This window comes from Rhipicephalus microplus, chromosome 4 (assembly GCF_043290135.1).
Source record: "Rhipicephalus microplus isolate Deutch F79 chromosome 4, USDA_Rmic, whole genome shotgun sequence".
In the NCBI taxonomy this organism is placed as follows: domain Eukaryota; kingdom Metazoa; phylum Arthropoda; class Arachnida; order Ixodida; family Ixodidae; genus Rhipicephalus; species Rhipicephalus microplus.
The window spans coordinates 26,624,217-26,640,737 of record NC_134703.1 but is presented as its reverse complement, the minus strand read 5'-3'; the positions used below and the strand labels follow the sequence as shown (position 1 = coordinate 26,640,737).

At 43.0% G+C, this 16,521-nt stretch overlaps 1 protein-coding gene across 1 annotated transcript in view; it reads right to left on the bottom strand.

Moving 5' to 3' along the window:
* LOC119171773 (uncharacterized) overlaps positions 1-16,521 on the bottom strand; it is a 41,232-nt gene that overhangs the window by 11,936 nt on the left and 12,775 nt on the right. The window contains exon 4 of the mRNA XM_037422608.2: positions 14,065-15,862. Coding sequence (XP_037278505.2) covers positions 14,065-15,862 — 1,798 coding nt within the window. The remainder of the gene's footprint in view (positions 1-14,064; positions 15,863-16,521) is intronic.

The window sequence follows — 16,521 nt, the reverse complement described above, 5'->3', positions numbered from 1 at the left end:
CCAATATCACTAATCATCTTTCACTTTAGGACAAACGATTGTTTTCTGCTCAATTTTTATGTACCCACCCCTTATGTAATGCCCCACAAGGGGTCTTTAAGGAAATAAAATGAAATGAAATGAAATGGAATACAGGTAAATTAACTGGCCAATTCGTTAGCCCGAGCTTCGCTTGATGGTCCTATGATTTCGGTACTCCCAGAAATAGAATACGTATTATCGATCAGATTTAAAGCATTAGCTATGTATGTAGATGGGGTGGAAAGTATTACTAAATGGACAGACTATCAGAAACTCGTATATTCATGAAAACCTAAAGTGCAGTAAATTTAGAAAGTTAGAAATAATATTTACCAAATTTTGGTGCCGTATTCCCCAATAAACTTTTATTCACACGGAGCTGATCAGGCGATATATTCCCTGTGCCCATTCTGCGAATAAACAGAAGCCATTGAGCATTATTTTACATCATGTTACAACTATTTATTACTGAGAAAAAGACTTCTAGATATTTCGTTTCTCACAGTAAGTTTATATTTAACTGCAGATAATTTTCTCAGTTTTGGCGCCTTCGGCTTTGGGCATTGCCACAGGAACGTATTTGACGAGGTACGTAATTTTCTTGAAGAATCTAAACGCATTTCAATATGACGTCTTCTTTATTATATACTTGATGAATACTAGTGATCTAATTGGTAATGCGAATAAATGTAGCATATCCATTCGATTTTAATCGGGGGAGGTAACCTCAACTCTCTGGTGATATCAGAACTTCAGTCTATTGATTTGGCAGTAGCTCTCATTTTTTATTGATTCAATTTTATTTTATAATAGATTATTTATTCCTAAAAGACAATTTGCGATTTCTTTTCTTTTGTTGTACATGTTTGTAATAGGCTGTGAATCATTGTATAGTGTTCACATGTAGGCTACTACAAGTTTTCTTGGTAAATCCTCCAGTGTGGGCATGTGCCAGTGTTAATAGGCAACACATTTTTTGCAATAGCTAGGTAGCTTGAAACCATCTACTAGATACGCATACTCGGTGTCTGACGCGTGGTTGCTATTTGCCTTTCATGTATATGCGTTTTATCAATGCGATAGTGTTTAGTAGCTCACTCCATTTTTTTAGGCTGGTTTAAAGCAAAACATGGGTGTTATTCATGGTTGAATGTTTAATATACACGCGAATCAGTAATGGAGACGTTTGGTTCGAGCGAGAATGAAACCTAGAGCTTCTGTGTGGCAAGCATACATTCTACCACGCGCAGCCTCGTCAGAACTTCGTTATTTTATTACAGCAAACCATTTCACTTCGAGCAGCAACTAAGAGGTTTGATTCTAAGAGTGCGTTCACTAGCGGGCACGCAATCTCGGCAGACATCAGCAGATGTCTCGTATGCCCTTCTACGGGCTGCTTTCTCAACGCGATGAGAGAGCGCAAAAAGCGCATCTTGCCCTGGAAAGTCGTATTCTCTTGCATTAGCGTTTTGAAAAGTTACGTGAAATCGGACCCAAAAGAGTTAGCTGTAAGCCTGTCTTCACTTCATGTAACATTACAGTTTGTTGTTACATTTATCACTTCGCGCTTGGGGGGACACTTCGATATTTTCTTGTATGCCAGCATGCCAGTAGGAATGATGGGTAAAAATATATTGTAGTGATATGTTCCTTGGTCTAATATCTAAGAAAGTGAAGCAAAAACATTGCTTCATCTAAATTGCCTTATTTTAGCAATCATAGTTGTTTGCGGCACTCCTTGGCATAGTCTTAACGACACTGATGGTGGAGGCGGGGAGAAGGTTGACCATTGAAATGCCTGGAATGTCTAATAGGCTGCGACATCTTATTTTTACCAGCAGGCTCTTATATCCTGCCTGCGACGGGTCGGTTGTACGTGCAGCCACGCTTTTCCACGTGCTCTTATTAAAGGCCGTTGGTCCTGTTTTGCAGTAACCGGTATCTCATTCTTGCAAGTGCATTCACGTTAGCTTTTTAGTCTTTGAAACAGGCATACTAAAGCATGTTAAGCCTGTGTCGTATATGCGAAAGATGAGAGATGACCACGGGCGTAAACAAGTATTCTCGTTTATTAAGCAATCCACGCGAGTGTCTTATGCAACCGGAATACATAAATAAATGTTGTCGGTGACCAGCTAAGATTCAAATCACGGGAGCTATAATCACAGGAACAAAACCTAAGGTTTTGTTTGGCTATGATTATCCTTTATCTTGCCATTTCGTGTCATAAACAGCCTCCATGCAATTTGAAATGGAATCTGCTGCCGACTGAACGGGAATCTGGACTCTCAACATGCTTACTTTTTCTGGCCTTTATGCCTTGTATCCTTTCTAGAGCTCAAATAAATTTGGCAGCATTTTACGGTAATGAAGTCACCCGTATCTTGAGTCCGTAGCCGTAACAGCTTCGACAAAGTACTATATATCACTTTTAGGAGATCCGAGCGAAGACGAAGAGAACGAAGTGGCGCCGCCGAGGGCTCTAAGCTCGTGACCAGTCTACTGGATTTCAGTGTTCTGGAAGTGCAATAAACGGACTTCGTAATACTGGCTATTAGGAAGCGAGGCCCCGCGAAGCAAGTTTACCTTGAAGACGATGCCAAAAACAAGATGCCAGATTTTGTGCCCAGCACGGACTCGTCGTCATGGGTAGAGGGCCTGGAGCTCTACTATAAAGCCAACGGAACAGTAGAATACTTCAAGAAACGAGTGGTGCTTTTCACGCTGTGCGGTGAGCAAACTTCCGAAAATCAGAGGGCCCTGGTGGCCCCACAAAAGCCTTCCGAGATGGAATTGCTCAATATCATCAAGATACTGACCCAGCACATCCACCACAGGTCTTCTGAGTTACTTGGCTGTTATTGTTTATCATTTCCAGAAACAAGACCAGCTTGCTAACGAATCCTTCAAAGATAATGCGACAGTTCTGCGGACCTTGGTGAAGGACTTTGGTAACGTAGATTCTACGACGATGGGACGGTAGCGCGGACGACTAATCTCAACCAGGTATTACAAGGCTACCTTTGGTAGTCATGCTTTGAAACAAACTGGTATGTGTAATACACGATTCTTGTCTTGAAAAATGGTTGCTCATCGGAGGATAAGCTACCGTTAACAACAACCTACAAATTCGGGAAGGGCAGATGGGGACTACATACCCTGTGGCGCTCTGCCACCAGTTTTAAAGAATTTCTATGAAGCTGAGTTCAATGACTACTGTGTACATAATCCTACCTTGAACAAAACAGTGAAGCCTTTTCTGAGATACGCCGTGGTGGTCTAGTGACTGAGGTACTCATCTGCTGACCCACATGTCGTGGGATCGAAAGTCGGCTGCAGCGGCTGCCTTTTCGATGGAAGCCAAAATGCTGTAGGCCCGTTTGGCTTCGTGTAAAGAACACCAGGTGGTCAAAATTTGAGGATCCCTCCACTAGGGTGTCTCTCATATTCATATGGTGGTTTCTGGACGTATAACCCCACATATCATATAAGCAGCAGGCTGACACTTTCAGTGCGAATCGGCAGAAATTTCTTGTTTGCGCTATAAGCAAGCCGTCTCAGTGCTTCCGAGGTCTAGCAGATCCCACGGCCAAGAAGAGTTTCTTCAAAAATGCCATTTGTGACATCTGCACAAGAAGGATCACATCGCCAAGGCTTGTCCTTCTAAAAGGCTAAAGCACTGAAGCATCAAATAAGCCATTGTTTAGAAGAGAAAGACTCAGGTTGAAAAAACAGAAGGACGATTGTCCTCCTTCTGTTTTTCACACAACAGCACAGACGACAACCACACCTAGGTTCATCGTGACAGTTTTGCTTTCTGGTTAGCCCCTCAAGATTGAAATCGACTCGGAAAAGCGTTCTCGATCATAAGTGGAGGGACTTTTGCTCACCTCTGGCCTCATGACACCCCGGTGTTCAAACTACGCAAGCCTGCTCTACAGACATGGTCGGGAGAATGTTTAGACATCATGGGTTTCATGCTCGTGGTTGTTTCTTTCAAAAACAACAAAGCCCAGCTACCATTGCTCGTGGCTTGAGGACTAGGAGGCATTTTTTGGGACAATTTGATTCGAAAAACTGGAAATAACAATGCATGGGCTCAACAATCTCACAGGAAGAACCATTGAAGAGACCTTAGCCATGTTCTCTGCGGTGTTCGACGACGCTCTCACTAGACATTCAGGCCCACCTGTACGCATCGACCTGGCTGAAGACATGACACCCAAGTTTTTGTAATACTGGCAGGTTTCATTTGCTCTACGCGACGCCGTCTCTTGAGAACTCGGCTAGCTCTAAGCTCAAGGCACAATTGAGTTCATCGCCGCTTCGAACATCCTTGGTAGTGGCCAGGAAGAAGAATGGATCTTCGCAGTTGTCCGGCGACTACAGAAGCACTGTGCATGCGAGCATCAAGCAAACTGCGTATTCTTTGCCGAAAGCGTCGATTTGGTCGCAACTTTTCGCGGTGGACAGATATTCCCCGAGATTGATTCAACACGGGTTTATCAACAACTGCATGTTGACAAGGCCACTCTAAATATTCTGACCGTCAATACAATTAAGGGATTGTACGCAGAGAAGTGGCTACAATTCGGCGTTTCAGCATCACAATCTATATTCCAACGTTTTAGTGTACGGGAAGTGCCATTCTTGGTATACAAGCTGAGCTCTAAGGTGTTTTAGCCAACTTCTGAAAAGATCAAAGCAATAACTAGTGCACCGGAACCAACAAACAAGGCGGAACTGCAATCCTTCGTAGGAATGATGAGCTTTTACAGGGCGGTCCGTCTGCGACAAGGCATCCATTGCAGAACCTCCACATCATTTATTGGATAAAAGAAATTGGTCCGGTATCTGCATGTGACACTGCAAATGTCGTCGAAAGACGATGGTCTTGCATCTGGAGTGAACAAAACGTTTATTTCATGCCTCGCACAAGAAAATCAGTGAATGGTATTCTGAAGGCGCTGCGTTATAGTGCCTCAGTGCGTACAGTGAAGGCGAACGAGTGCATCGAGACACGTCACACGTGAGACATGAGCGTTATCTGGCCGTTATATTGGAAAACGAAGCTTGCGGCGTGCGCGCCCGTCTCGAAGGCAATAAGGTGTAGAACGCAAAACGACGGTAAGTGTCACCACCGTGTCATCTTAACAAAGCGGTCCAAGCACTTTCCTTTTCGTGCAAGCGTTGCATTATCTGCGCAGCGTCATACGGTTCTTAGAATTACTTATGTATGCCTTTTCTAGTATATAAAGGCACACATACAGAATATTGATGTGTTCTTATGATGTCTCAGATATGCACAATAATTGCTTTTTAATTGATAATCACACAAGTATGAACGCTGAAACTTGAGCGATATTGGTGGGTGCTGCGAATGGTGTTGGCCGTTCGGGGTATTCTTCAGTGCTGTTTGGAGTATTGTTGCGGTGGACAAACACACATAAGTACAGAAAGACAGACCAAAAGTTTTGCGTCGAAGGTCCCCAAGAAATACTATCGTGTTTAAAACCTAAATGGAGATGAAAAGCCCCACTCAAGGCTTCCCTTAACAAATATAAAGACGCACTGCGTGAATGTGCGGTTCTTGGGAACTATGACAACTCTCGTCCGTTTATGCTGAGCTGCGATGCCTCGACTTGGGGTTTAGGTGCAATAATTGCGCAGCTAGGTGGAAATGGACAAGAAAAACTAGTAGCTTTTGCATCAAGCACCCTCAAAAATAGTGACAAAAATTATACGCAACTACAGGCAGGGAAGGAGTTGTGATTGTGTTTAGAGTCACGCATTTTCACCAGTACATTGCCGGTCGGCTCATACTCATCGTAACTGCCCATAAGCTGCTTCTTGGAACTATGTGTCCTAGGAAACAAATTCAGCAAGTTTTATCACCGAGAATTCTTTGTTGGTGCGTGATTTTGAGCGCCAATCATTACGATTTGGTGTATCGAAAACGAAAAAGACACCGGAATACAGATATTCTCAGTAGATTTCTTCTGGCTTCCAGTTTGAATGAGCTGACTGCACCAGAGGACATGCTGATGATTGAAGGTTTGCGGCAACTTCCACTGACTGCTTAGAAGATAGCCAGTTTGAGAATGGAAGACCCCGCACGTTCTACAATTCATCATGGGCTACAAAGCGCATCAATGGCAATACGGCTGAGCGCAAGTTTCCAACCGCACAAGAGTCGGCTTCAAGAACTGCCCATGCACCGTGGTTGTGCACTATGGAGCACATGAGTCGTTATTTGTATGAAAGCAAAAGAAGAAACTTTGACTCTCTTTTATGCTATTCACCTGGGAATTACTACGATGAAACGTTTCTCTCACAGTCACTGGGGGTGGCCTGGTTTGGGCGCCGACATAGAGTCGACAGTGCGATTATGCGAGACATGTCAACTGTGCACAGCCGCCTTCTTTCCGAGATTGCGATTTCAGAATGGACCCGCTCAAGTGAACCATGGAAGGCCGTTCACGTTGACTCCGAGGGGCCGGTGAACAACAAGAGTTTTTTAATATCGTTGTGAATGCATTCTCTAAGTGGTTAAAAGTAAGCTAAGTTTTGTCACAGTCCACTTCCGCTGCAACGAATGCGCTTCGATCAGTGTTCGCTACTTTTCACATACCGTAACTTATAATTTCCGATAACGGAATGGCATCGTTTCATCCGAAATGCAGCATTTCTTAATGCTGAACATGATCAAGCAGATAACATCAGACTCATATCACCCGGCTACAAATGGGCAAGTGGGTCGTATGGTAGAAAAGTGAAAGTGGCTCTCAGAAAATCGACTGATAGAAGGCTTTCCTGCCGGCTATCGAAGTTTCTATTCAAGCACCATACAACACCGCCCACCAAAATGCAGAAAACGCCAGCAGAGCTAGTGTTTGGAAGACAGCTGCCTTTCCCACATGGATACGCTACACCCGCGAAAATTTACCCAAAAGGGGAAGGTAGATGACATCTCAGGACCTTATGCGCCAGGCGACAAAGTGTGGGTTAAAAATTTTCTTAACAACCGAGCATGGCTAGCCACTGTAGTATTTGAAAAATTTGGAAATCGGTCACGAAAGAGGTCAGGGTGCACAGGCGTCATGTAGATCATATGAGGAGAAGGTACACGGATATTGAAACCGTCGTTCAAGAAGCACCCTAATATTCGTGGCCAGGAGACGATTCAGATGAAGACACCCGTTTTTTTTTTTACAAGGCTAAATTCAGGTGTCGAGCATAAGACAGAAGACGCGTCCGAAGTTTATGGTTTACCTGCTAGTGCGTAAGTGGATCACGCCTCTGAAGCAGGAACGCCGCGAAAAATACAGCCCACCCAACACTCGCACACCGTTCCAGACTGTATACCACGCAGCTTCTATAGTCTTATTCTGAGGGCACCAGAGCGACTTGAAATGTGCAGATACAAGTGTTCATAAAGGTTTCTGAAAAAAATGTCAGTATTTAAGCGACAAGATCACCTTAGACGTTTTCTGTTCTGTTCTGTTCTGTTTTACCTGTTTTGCTGTGGAGAGGGTGAGGTGCCTATTGCCTCGGCTATTCCATATCACAAAGTTCTGCAGCGAAAAATAAAATAATAATACAGAACGGTAACCAAGAGTTAACAATACGGGAAAGAAAGAAAAAAGAAAAAAAGAAAAAAACATAATAGCACACTGAAACCAGTTTAAATATCATGCCAATACACAGTTTTCTTCACGCAGTTCACACAGTCATAAACTACTTACACGCACACCTTACTACTCTAATGTCAGTATATACATGACCACACTTTACATAATACCCATCTCTGGCTGTCAGTCATAGGCGCTTGTCCAGTCCGGTCTCCACTAAAAAGTCTGTCAGGAAGATTATTGCCTTTTTCTGGAGATGCATCTCAGGCCATGGTCCAAGTAGTTTCTTTATTGTGAGGGGCCGTCTGTCCAAACTTGCTAATTTGTTCTTTAATTTTTGTCTTTCATTCGCGTATATAACGCACTCCAAAAGAATATGGCGAACATTTTCTTCTGCATGACCACAATGGCATTCCGGTGAGTTGGATCGATGTATCTTGTGCAAAAAGCTGTTTGTGTATGCTACTTCCAATCTAAGTCGGTGGATCAATGTCTCTAGGTGTCGTGGGAGGTCTGTCGCTATGGAAAATTTTCTGTGTGGATCAACTTCATGAAGTACCGTTTCCTTTGATTTAGGGTTCTCAAACCAGTTCTCCATCAAACAATGGTTAGCTCCTTGCGATATAAAATGCCGAATATCCACCCCAGACATAGGGATTGCGCAATCCCGTCCTTCCTTCAATGCTTTCTTCGCGAGACTATCAGTATCTTCATTTCGCTTTATTCCAATGTGGCTGGGTATCCATTGTAATACAATGTTGTGACCCTGCGATGAGGCATATTCCACAGTTTCTGCGATATATTGTGCTATTTTACCATTTTTGTAAGGTGATCTCACATTTCTGATTAGCTGAAGAGCAGGTTTGCTATCAGTGCATATCACCCATTTTCGTGGCTCAGGATTCTCGCAGATAAGCTTAACTGCTTCAAATATAGCCACCAATTCTGCTGTCATCGATGAAGATTTGTGCGATAATTTGTACATCTTCTTTTTCTGAATTTCGGGTATAAAGACCGGACAGGCTGACGCTTCTTCTGTGCATGATCCGTCTGTATATATCTTCGTTTTTTCATTATGCATTACATGAAGCTGATGAAGTACCAACTGTGCCGCTACTAGAGGTGCCATGTCTGCTTTCTTCTCTATGCCGTCTATTTCACGGATAACGTTGAGAAGTGGCAGCGTCCAAGGTGGTTTTGAAGGTTTCCATTGTTTAAATTCTGGTACTACTGCTTGAAATGATGATATAGTATCCTGTAGTCTCGTTGCCGTCCTTTGTGTTAGTGCACCAGATAAAAAATGACTTTCATGTTGCGTGAAAATTCTAAATAAATTTCGAGATGTTTCTTTATTTAGGAGTACTGCCAAAGGTGGCTCTCGAGCCTCCGCATACACTAAAGCACTGGAAGTTGACCGTGGTAAACCCAGACATACCCTCAAGCTCCTTGCCAATAACAAGTGAAGTCTCCTTTCGGTGGAGGCTGGGAGTCCGTGCAGCAGAGGAAGTGAGTAAGTTACGATGGGGCGTATCCAGGCAACATGTAGGGCTAATAACGACTCTGTAGTACCACCCCATTTGGCCCCGCGGAGATGCCGGAGGATTCGAATGGCCTGATTCACTTTTTGTTCCAGGGACTGGACATGAGGCGACCATGTTAGTCTCCGGTCTAAAATTACTCCCAAGAATTTATAAGTTTTAACCATTTGAATAGGCTGATTTTGCAGAATAATCTGGAAATTTCCAGGCCTTTTCAATGTAAACGGAAGTATAGCTGTTTTAGCCAGACTCAGTGCCATACCTTTTTTTTTTAGAAAACGCTCTGCATAATCCAATCCTTCTTGTAGAGTTTGTTGTATATCCAAAAACGATGGACCAGACGTCCATATACTTATATCATCAGCATATACTGAACATCTGATGTTAGGTGGAAGATTATACGGGAGCTGCGCCATGACTGCATTAAAGAGAGTAGGGTTTAGCACGCTGCCCTCTGGCACTCCTTGGTTGACGACATGGTCTGACGTTGGGCCCTCCTGCGTAACTACAAAAATTTTCCGGTGATTCAAGAAGTCAGCGATCCAACGCAGTATCTTGCCCTTGAATCCCTGTAACGCCAGACCTTCCAGAACGTGAACGTGACTCACTGTGTCGTATGCTCGGTGGACATCAAGAAATACAGCGACAGTGATGTTTCCTTGCGTTCGTTGGTTTTCCTTATCTGTGACCAAATCCAGAATGCAGTCCATTGTTTTTATTGAACTTTCACGTTTTTGTGTGAACACTTAAATTGGCGTGATTACTTGTGTGGATTTCTTTTGTTTTGTATTTTTACAAACTCAGTGTGGTGCGGACACAATTCTACGCAGTGTGGACTCATTTCTGTGTGGTGTGGACACTCAGTGTAGAAAAACGTGAACTCATTGTGTAAGTGTTGGGCTATGTACATATGTATAGCCTTGTGTTTGCTACTGAATGTGCGATGTTGACTTTTGTGCAAGAGAAGAGGAGTAGCCGGCGCCACGCATTGGCACCAACCTCTCCTTACATACATTTAATAAAAAAAAAGGTCCCCTGAGGAGGGAAGCATTATGTATCAGCTCTAGGACAAGCGAGCGAAGACGAGAAGAACAATGTGGCGCCGCCGAGGGCTGTGAGCTCGTGCCCAGGCTACTGAATTTCAGTGTTCTGGAAATGCAATAAAGTGACTTCTTAATACTTGGATAAGCGAAACTTTTCTTTGTGGAGTTATTGGTAGGATCACTGCATTGTGTAACTAGTAAATTGTTTAATTAGGGAGTCTTTTGTGTGTTCTTTGTCGGTAAAAATAACACGTAGTTGTCAACGTGTCTGAGAGCTCTATACACACTTTTCATAATCGTAAAGTTGGCTTTTCTCATATGTAGTCTGAACAACTAATGGCGGCTAGTCACTTACAGCGAATAGCCTGTTAGAGCGTGCCTTGCTTACGCAATGACGCGGAAACTGGATAATCAGCTCTCTTGATATAAATACCCAATTATAGGTAAGCCCCAACACGTTTAGCCAGGACCACGTATCCGCTAGAAGCACAACAGGTACTGTCATTACTTGGGCAAATACGCAGGGCAGAAAGGTGCACTTCAGAATTTCGAAAAGAGTCCATCACGCTTGGAAATACTTTGCTCACGTCTTTTTGGCCTCATATTTCGTTTCACAAAGCAGAGAAGAATTCCGTGGCTGAACGGAAATGAGTAATGTCGTGTGCCATTTTCAAGATGATTTAAAATAAGAATAACAGAGTTTTTTATATATACGGAGGGTACAAAGCCCATGAATGAGCCAACAGTGGTGCTCAAAAAATGCTGATGGGACAGGTGAAATCATTTATTCAGGCTTCTGGTTAATTCATCACTTAAGTAGCGGTGCTCGAACTATATATCCTATATTTTTTCTAGGAACGCTGCATTGTAATTAAACTTCAATTATTTTGCATTAAAACATTTTGATGGTTCGTTGTTGATATTTATTTTAAATTTAATTGTGCACTATGCTTGTGGGCTGGTTGTTTATTGCTTCTGAAGTAGTACAAACACTAGCATTGCTTCTCTCTCTGTCTCTTTTTTTTTCTTGCGTCTACCCAGTGGGGATCATAGATCTCCTTAATAATATAATTTCTCGCGTCACGACAGTGTGCGTGTCCAACACTTCTGAAGTAGCTCAGTCACGTGTTTCAGTAACGAATGCTGCAAGTTTATATATTATGCCCTTCCCCTGCTCTCATGGGCAATTTTTCTCAAACGTGTGAACGTTTCATATGGCCGCACAGGTCGTCCATGCCAAGAAGCCCTCTTAGTTTCAACAAAGGCTTCGATGATGTGACGTCATTTGATAAATTGGTGGACGGGAAAGTGCAGCCCACACTCTACAGATATACACTCTTGGTGCATCAATTGTGACTAAGCAGTTATATTTTCATTGACAAACTTAGTGAAATAGACACACTCACACGAACGAGGTAAATGCAGGGTAATAAACCAGCAATGAAACATTTGGTTTGAAAGGACTGAACAAAAAGCGACACGCCTAATGTAGTTCTGCGTGGGCAAATGCAATAATTAGGGGCTTGCATTCTCCCACTGCGTGTTACCTCCGAAAAAAACTGTTAGCTTTAAGAGCGTTAAATTGGTGCACGTATCCACACGGCCTTGAAAACTAGAAAAAGAGTAAACATTGAAATGCTTAATGTTCAAAATGTGTGCCGATAATTGTTCACGTTATTTTTTGCAAAACAACCCTGGCTCTGTGGACAAGCTAGTGCTTTGTTTCATTTCCTCTGAAGGCTAGGTATAATATGCTCGAGAAAACTACCACCTCAAGCAGGAAAAACTCATAGGGTGCCTTGTGTATTCACCTTAGAAAACTCAATGGCGAAAGTCTTTTTTTTTCTAATTTGATATATCGATGCGCTTCGCTTCCCTTCCCAGTATCCGGCACCAAGAGCTGTTTTCCACTGTCTCCTAGATCAGAGCCATTCACCCGGTTTTGCATTGACTCCGTGATTTGTCCACCCTTCACCAATAGAAGATGTCATATGGTGACATCATAGTATAACATCATGACTTCACTAACTATGGTGGTCTGTGGCGTCACGATGACGCCATATGGGAACGTCATTACGTTATGATGTGCTTTTTGCATTACTCGTTTTGACGCCTCCAGACGTCGACGTCGATGGCCAATTCGAACATTTGATAAGGCATCTAAGGCTTTCGCCTTTAAAAAATGTATCAATATCTTTCACTTGAAATCCTTACGTCACAGGTTGACATGCCGGATCTCAATCCTCAAGGATAACCAATTTTTTGTTTTACTTCTGAAACGCCCTCGCTTCTTGGAATTATGGCGCACGTTGTAAAGAGAGCTCTAGGTGTCGAAGTGTACTTCACATGCGTAACAGGGGAAGGAAATTTTGCAATCCACTTGGAGAATAATATGGTGCACACTAACAAAAACCTATTGGCTTTTGAGTATTGCTTCCAAAGACATTAAATGATAGTTGTGCGAATACTTATTGAAGAAACAATCCACATGGTGATTAAAAAAGCCAAGGATTGTAAATTGTCGTGTAGGTCTGTAAAAAATTTACCCCCGAAGGTAACTAAGAATCATTCAAAGTGGCAGGTCTAAGCAGAAAAAACAAAACACATATAATGGCATCTGTACCCATATATATATATATATATATATATATATATATATATATATATATATATATATATATATATAAATATATATATATAAATATATATATATATATATATATATATATATATATATATATATATATATATATATATATATATATATGTATATATATATATATATATTTATTTATTTATTTATTTATTTATATATAATGTGTTTTAAAAAATGTGAAATGTGTTTAAAGTTCTCGAGATTCGACGGAATGCAATATTCTGTCAATGCCTTCACGTTTGTTGTTTTTTCTGTATAGTGACAATCATTTTAAGCTTATTAAAGACATTATTTGAGACAATAACGACGAATGCTAAACCACTTTACTTTTCAATTAGTGGAGTTAGACCGTTACACGAAATGGTAGACATGAAGTATTTCGTGCGGAGAAGCTATCGCAGCTTTCGGATATGGAAAAACCAGCCTTTACTGTTGATTAGGGTGCAATGAAATTCAGCAATAATTAATAATGAAACTGCAACAGAATAATCAGTTAACTCGACACGCAGGTTACCAGAATGATGTTGCTGTACAAGGAAATGATTACGGACGTGTAGTTCTTTCCCAAGGACTGCCCTTTGGCCTTATCGGTACGACATATCCGAAGTGTTTAGCGCAGACGTATTAAGGCGAAACGAGACTTCCGACACTTCAGATAGTTCGTTCGCGTTAGTTGACGTATGTGCAGCATGTGTCTTAAAACTGCAAGTGCAGCCCACAAACGCACCCATTGGAGATGGCTGATGATGGTCGCTATAACGACACTCACTCATTATGATCATCTCAGAAAAATTTGGCAGCTTCGCTTTTCCACGTTTTGTTTTCAGCTTCGCCTCTGATTTCGGTTGAACTTCGCAAGTATTGCTTGAGGTTTTTTTTTTTTTTTTGAAGTCTCAAAGCTACAATGAATTATTCGCATGAAGAACTTCAATTTTGCTATTGGACATCATTGCCTAATAAGTAAGTAATATGTAAATATTTGACTTTCGTAATTATGACTTTGTAGGATGTATTCAGTCATCTTAGGGAGCCAGTGGCTATACAGAGAGAGTGATTGGGAAGGCATAGAATGAATATCGCATTTCGCTGAAGTTTGTGAGTTTTGGAAACCTTTCTTTAAAGACCAGGTATACAGGCGCATACCGAGTGTCCATGCTATGATCTGGTTTGCTCACCCGTCTGTGTAGAAAGTTCCCCAAGCAGTGACGATTTCTTCCATGAAGCTTTTTTCGTCCGTGGTGTAGCTCGCAGAAGAAAGTGCCTCTTTACCTTTCGGTCCGAACGGAGCCGTGATCCGAGTCGTGTCGTTGACAAACAGTAGGGATCCCATGGTGTAGGGAAGGTCATCACTGTGAGCCACGCCAAACGATTCGGGCCAAAGGCTGTACGAAGGACGATGTACGAACACGTATCGATAAACATTGACGTCCTGATGTTGAGTCAAGATGTCCGCCATGATTTGCGAGGGGCAGTAGAATATGGCATCACCGAACATTTCCGCGAAGACGGCTTCTATTTCCTCGGGCGCCTTGCGTTTTTCGTCGGGACCACCGAAATATTGTGTCGCAATCATGCGACTTTGCCATACGGGAATGTCCAGCATCTGTGACATGACCAAGATGGCTACCAGTCTGTATTCGGATAAGATCAACTCTCCGAATCGCGGGAAGGCGTTCTTGAGGTGGCTGAGAAACACGTGTCCTTCATTCTTGACGGTGCCCAACAATATTTCGGTCGTGCTAAGGTTGTTGTAAGCGTCTACAGATAAGACCCTCGAAGGCAAGAAGTCATCTCTGTCGATTGGAGCGAACATTTGCTTGATGAAATCGACCCTCTGGACATCGTCAACGATACGTGCGGCTTCTTTTTTCCGAAGACAACTCAGAATGTCTTTCTTCTGTTCGTCCAGCGTCCTTTTCAAGTCGTAACAACCGAGATTTCCGGTTATAGTGGTAAACTTCCCGACTCCCTTGAAAAACAGGCCTATCACGAGAGACAATGGGCTTCCGCTTTGCATGACGACCCTTTTGAATAAGTTGTTGCTGTGGGGCGAAATCGCATGCAGTCCAACAGATGCTGCGCCTGCACTCTGTCCACTCAGCGTTACATTATTTGGGTCACCTCCGAAGTTCTTGATGTTCGCCTGCACCCACTGGAGAGCCAGGTTCTGGTCCCAAAGACCCATATTACCGGGGATATCCGAGTCTTCTAAGGAGAGGAAGCCAAATATGCTAACTCTGTAGTTGAGCGTCACAAACACCACGTCAGTCAAAGCCACGAAATTCGCCGGGTCGTTTACAAAGAGCGAGGAGTCGGCCCACTGAAACACGTTGCCGTCAAGAAACACCACCACCGGTAAATTTTGTTCGCAGGATTCCGCTGTCTCACAAGCGGACGCTGGTCGCCACACATTGAGGTACAAGCAATCTTCCGAGGCGCTTGAGTAATTCAGCGTTATACCGGCAAAAATGGGTAGAAGTAGCTGTTTGCAAGGCGTTGGCTTCTGAGTCGCCTGGTAGGTTCCATTCCACGCATTTGCGGGACGCGGTTTTTGAAATCTAAGTTCTCCAATCGGCGGTTCGGCGTAGGGTATTCCGAGAAATGCATCAATTTTCCGGCCACCTATCTCAATACGCACTCCAGTTACGTTTCCAGTGTCGGTGATGGCCACTGGTGCTTCAGTTCCCGTTGCACATTCGCGGAACAAACAGATGATTAACAACACTGCCGAGAACACCATGCGTAGCGCACTGCACAAATGCAGCCAGTGTAAGGACGGCCCAACGCCAGCCGTTCGCATGATGACAGCTGTACTCGATCGATCGTACACTGGTGGCGACGTACGTAGTCTGCAACTGAGCGCCTCTTGCGCGATTGTGACAAGCCCAGGTGTAGGGTCCCGTTGGGAACGAAAATGTTTCTTGTGAATCTCCCATAGTGCTGACAATTTGCCAAAACAAGGAAGTCGTGGTTCTTGCGTCAAGGGCGTCTGTGACTTCGAGGTCGATAGAGAGAAGTGCCTCATTCGGCAACGTTACACTATAGTCCATGGCGGAAACTCGCAAGTTATGTCGTCTTTCCGGCTTTTTTTTATGACACAGCATAAAAGGTTAGCTATGATGTCACACTGCCTCGTGTAAATAAATGGTTTTCCTTTCTTTGTACCAATTCAACAACTCCGCCTCGACACAACTCATACCGTTGACGTGCTATGATGAGAGCAAAGAAAAGTACGGGTTCATTGAATAGACCGCTTTATGACCACTTTCTTGTGACACCGCATTGAGTGGCAGTAGCGCGTGTCAAGATTTGTCAAAATGCGACTTTCAACGCTTTTGATCAAGTTTCAAAGCAAGAAGTAGCCAAGAATCGCGCCTTTTCACACTTTCCTAAACATTTTTCTGGTGTCCCGCCCCACTCCACTCATCGCTTTGATGATTTCTGGCTTGCGCAAGGTAGTAACTGCACACAAATCACCCTTGCTTTCTCTTATGTGCTGCCTATGTTGACAGCGTTATATCAGGTTTGATTATTAGTTAAAGAACAGTGACTGCTAAGTCTCTTCTAAAGAACGCGTCTATGTGTCATTAGCGAATATGTCAATGTTGTGTAATAATGAGAAACTAGGTTCT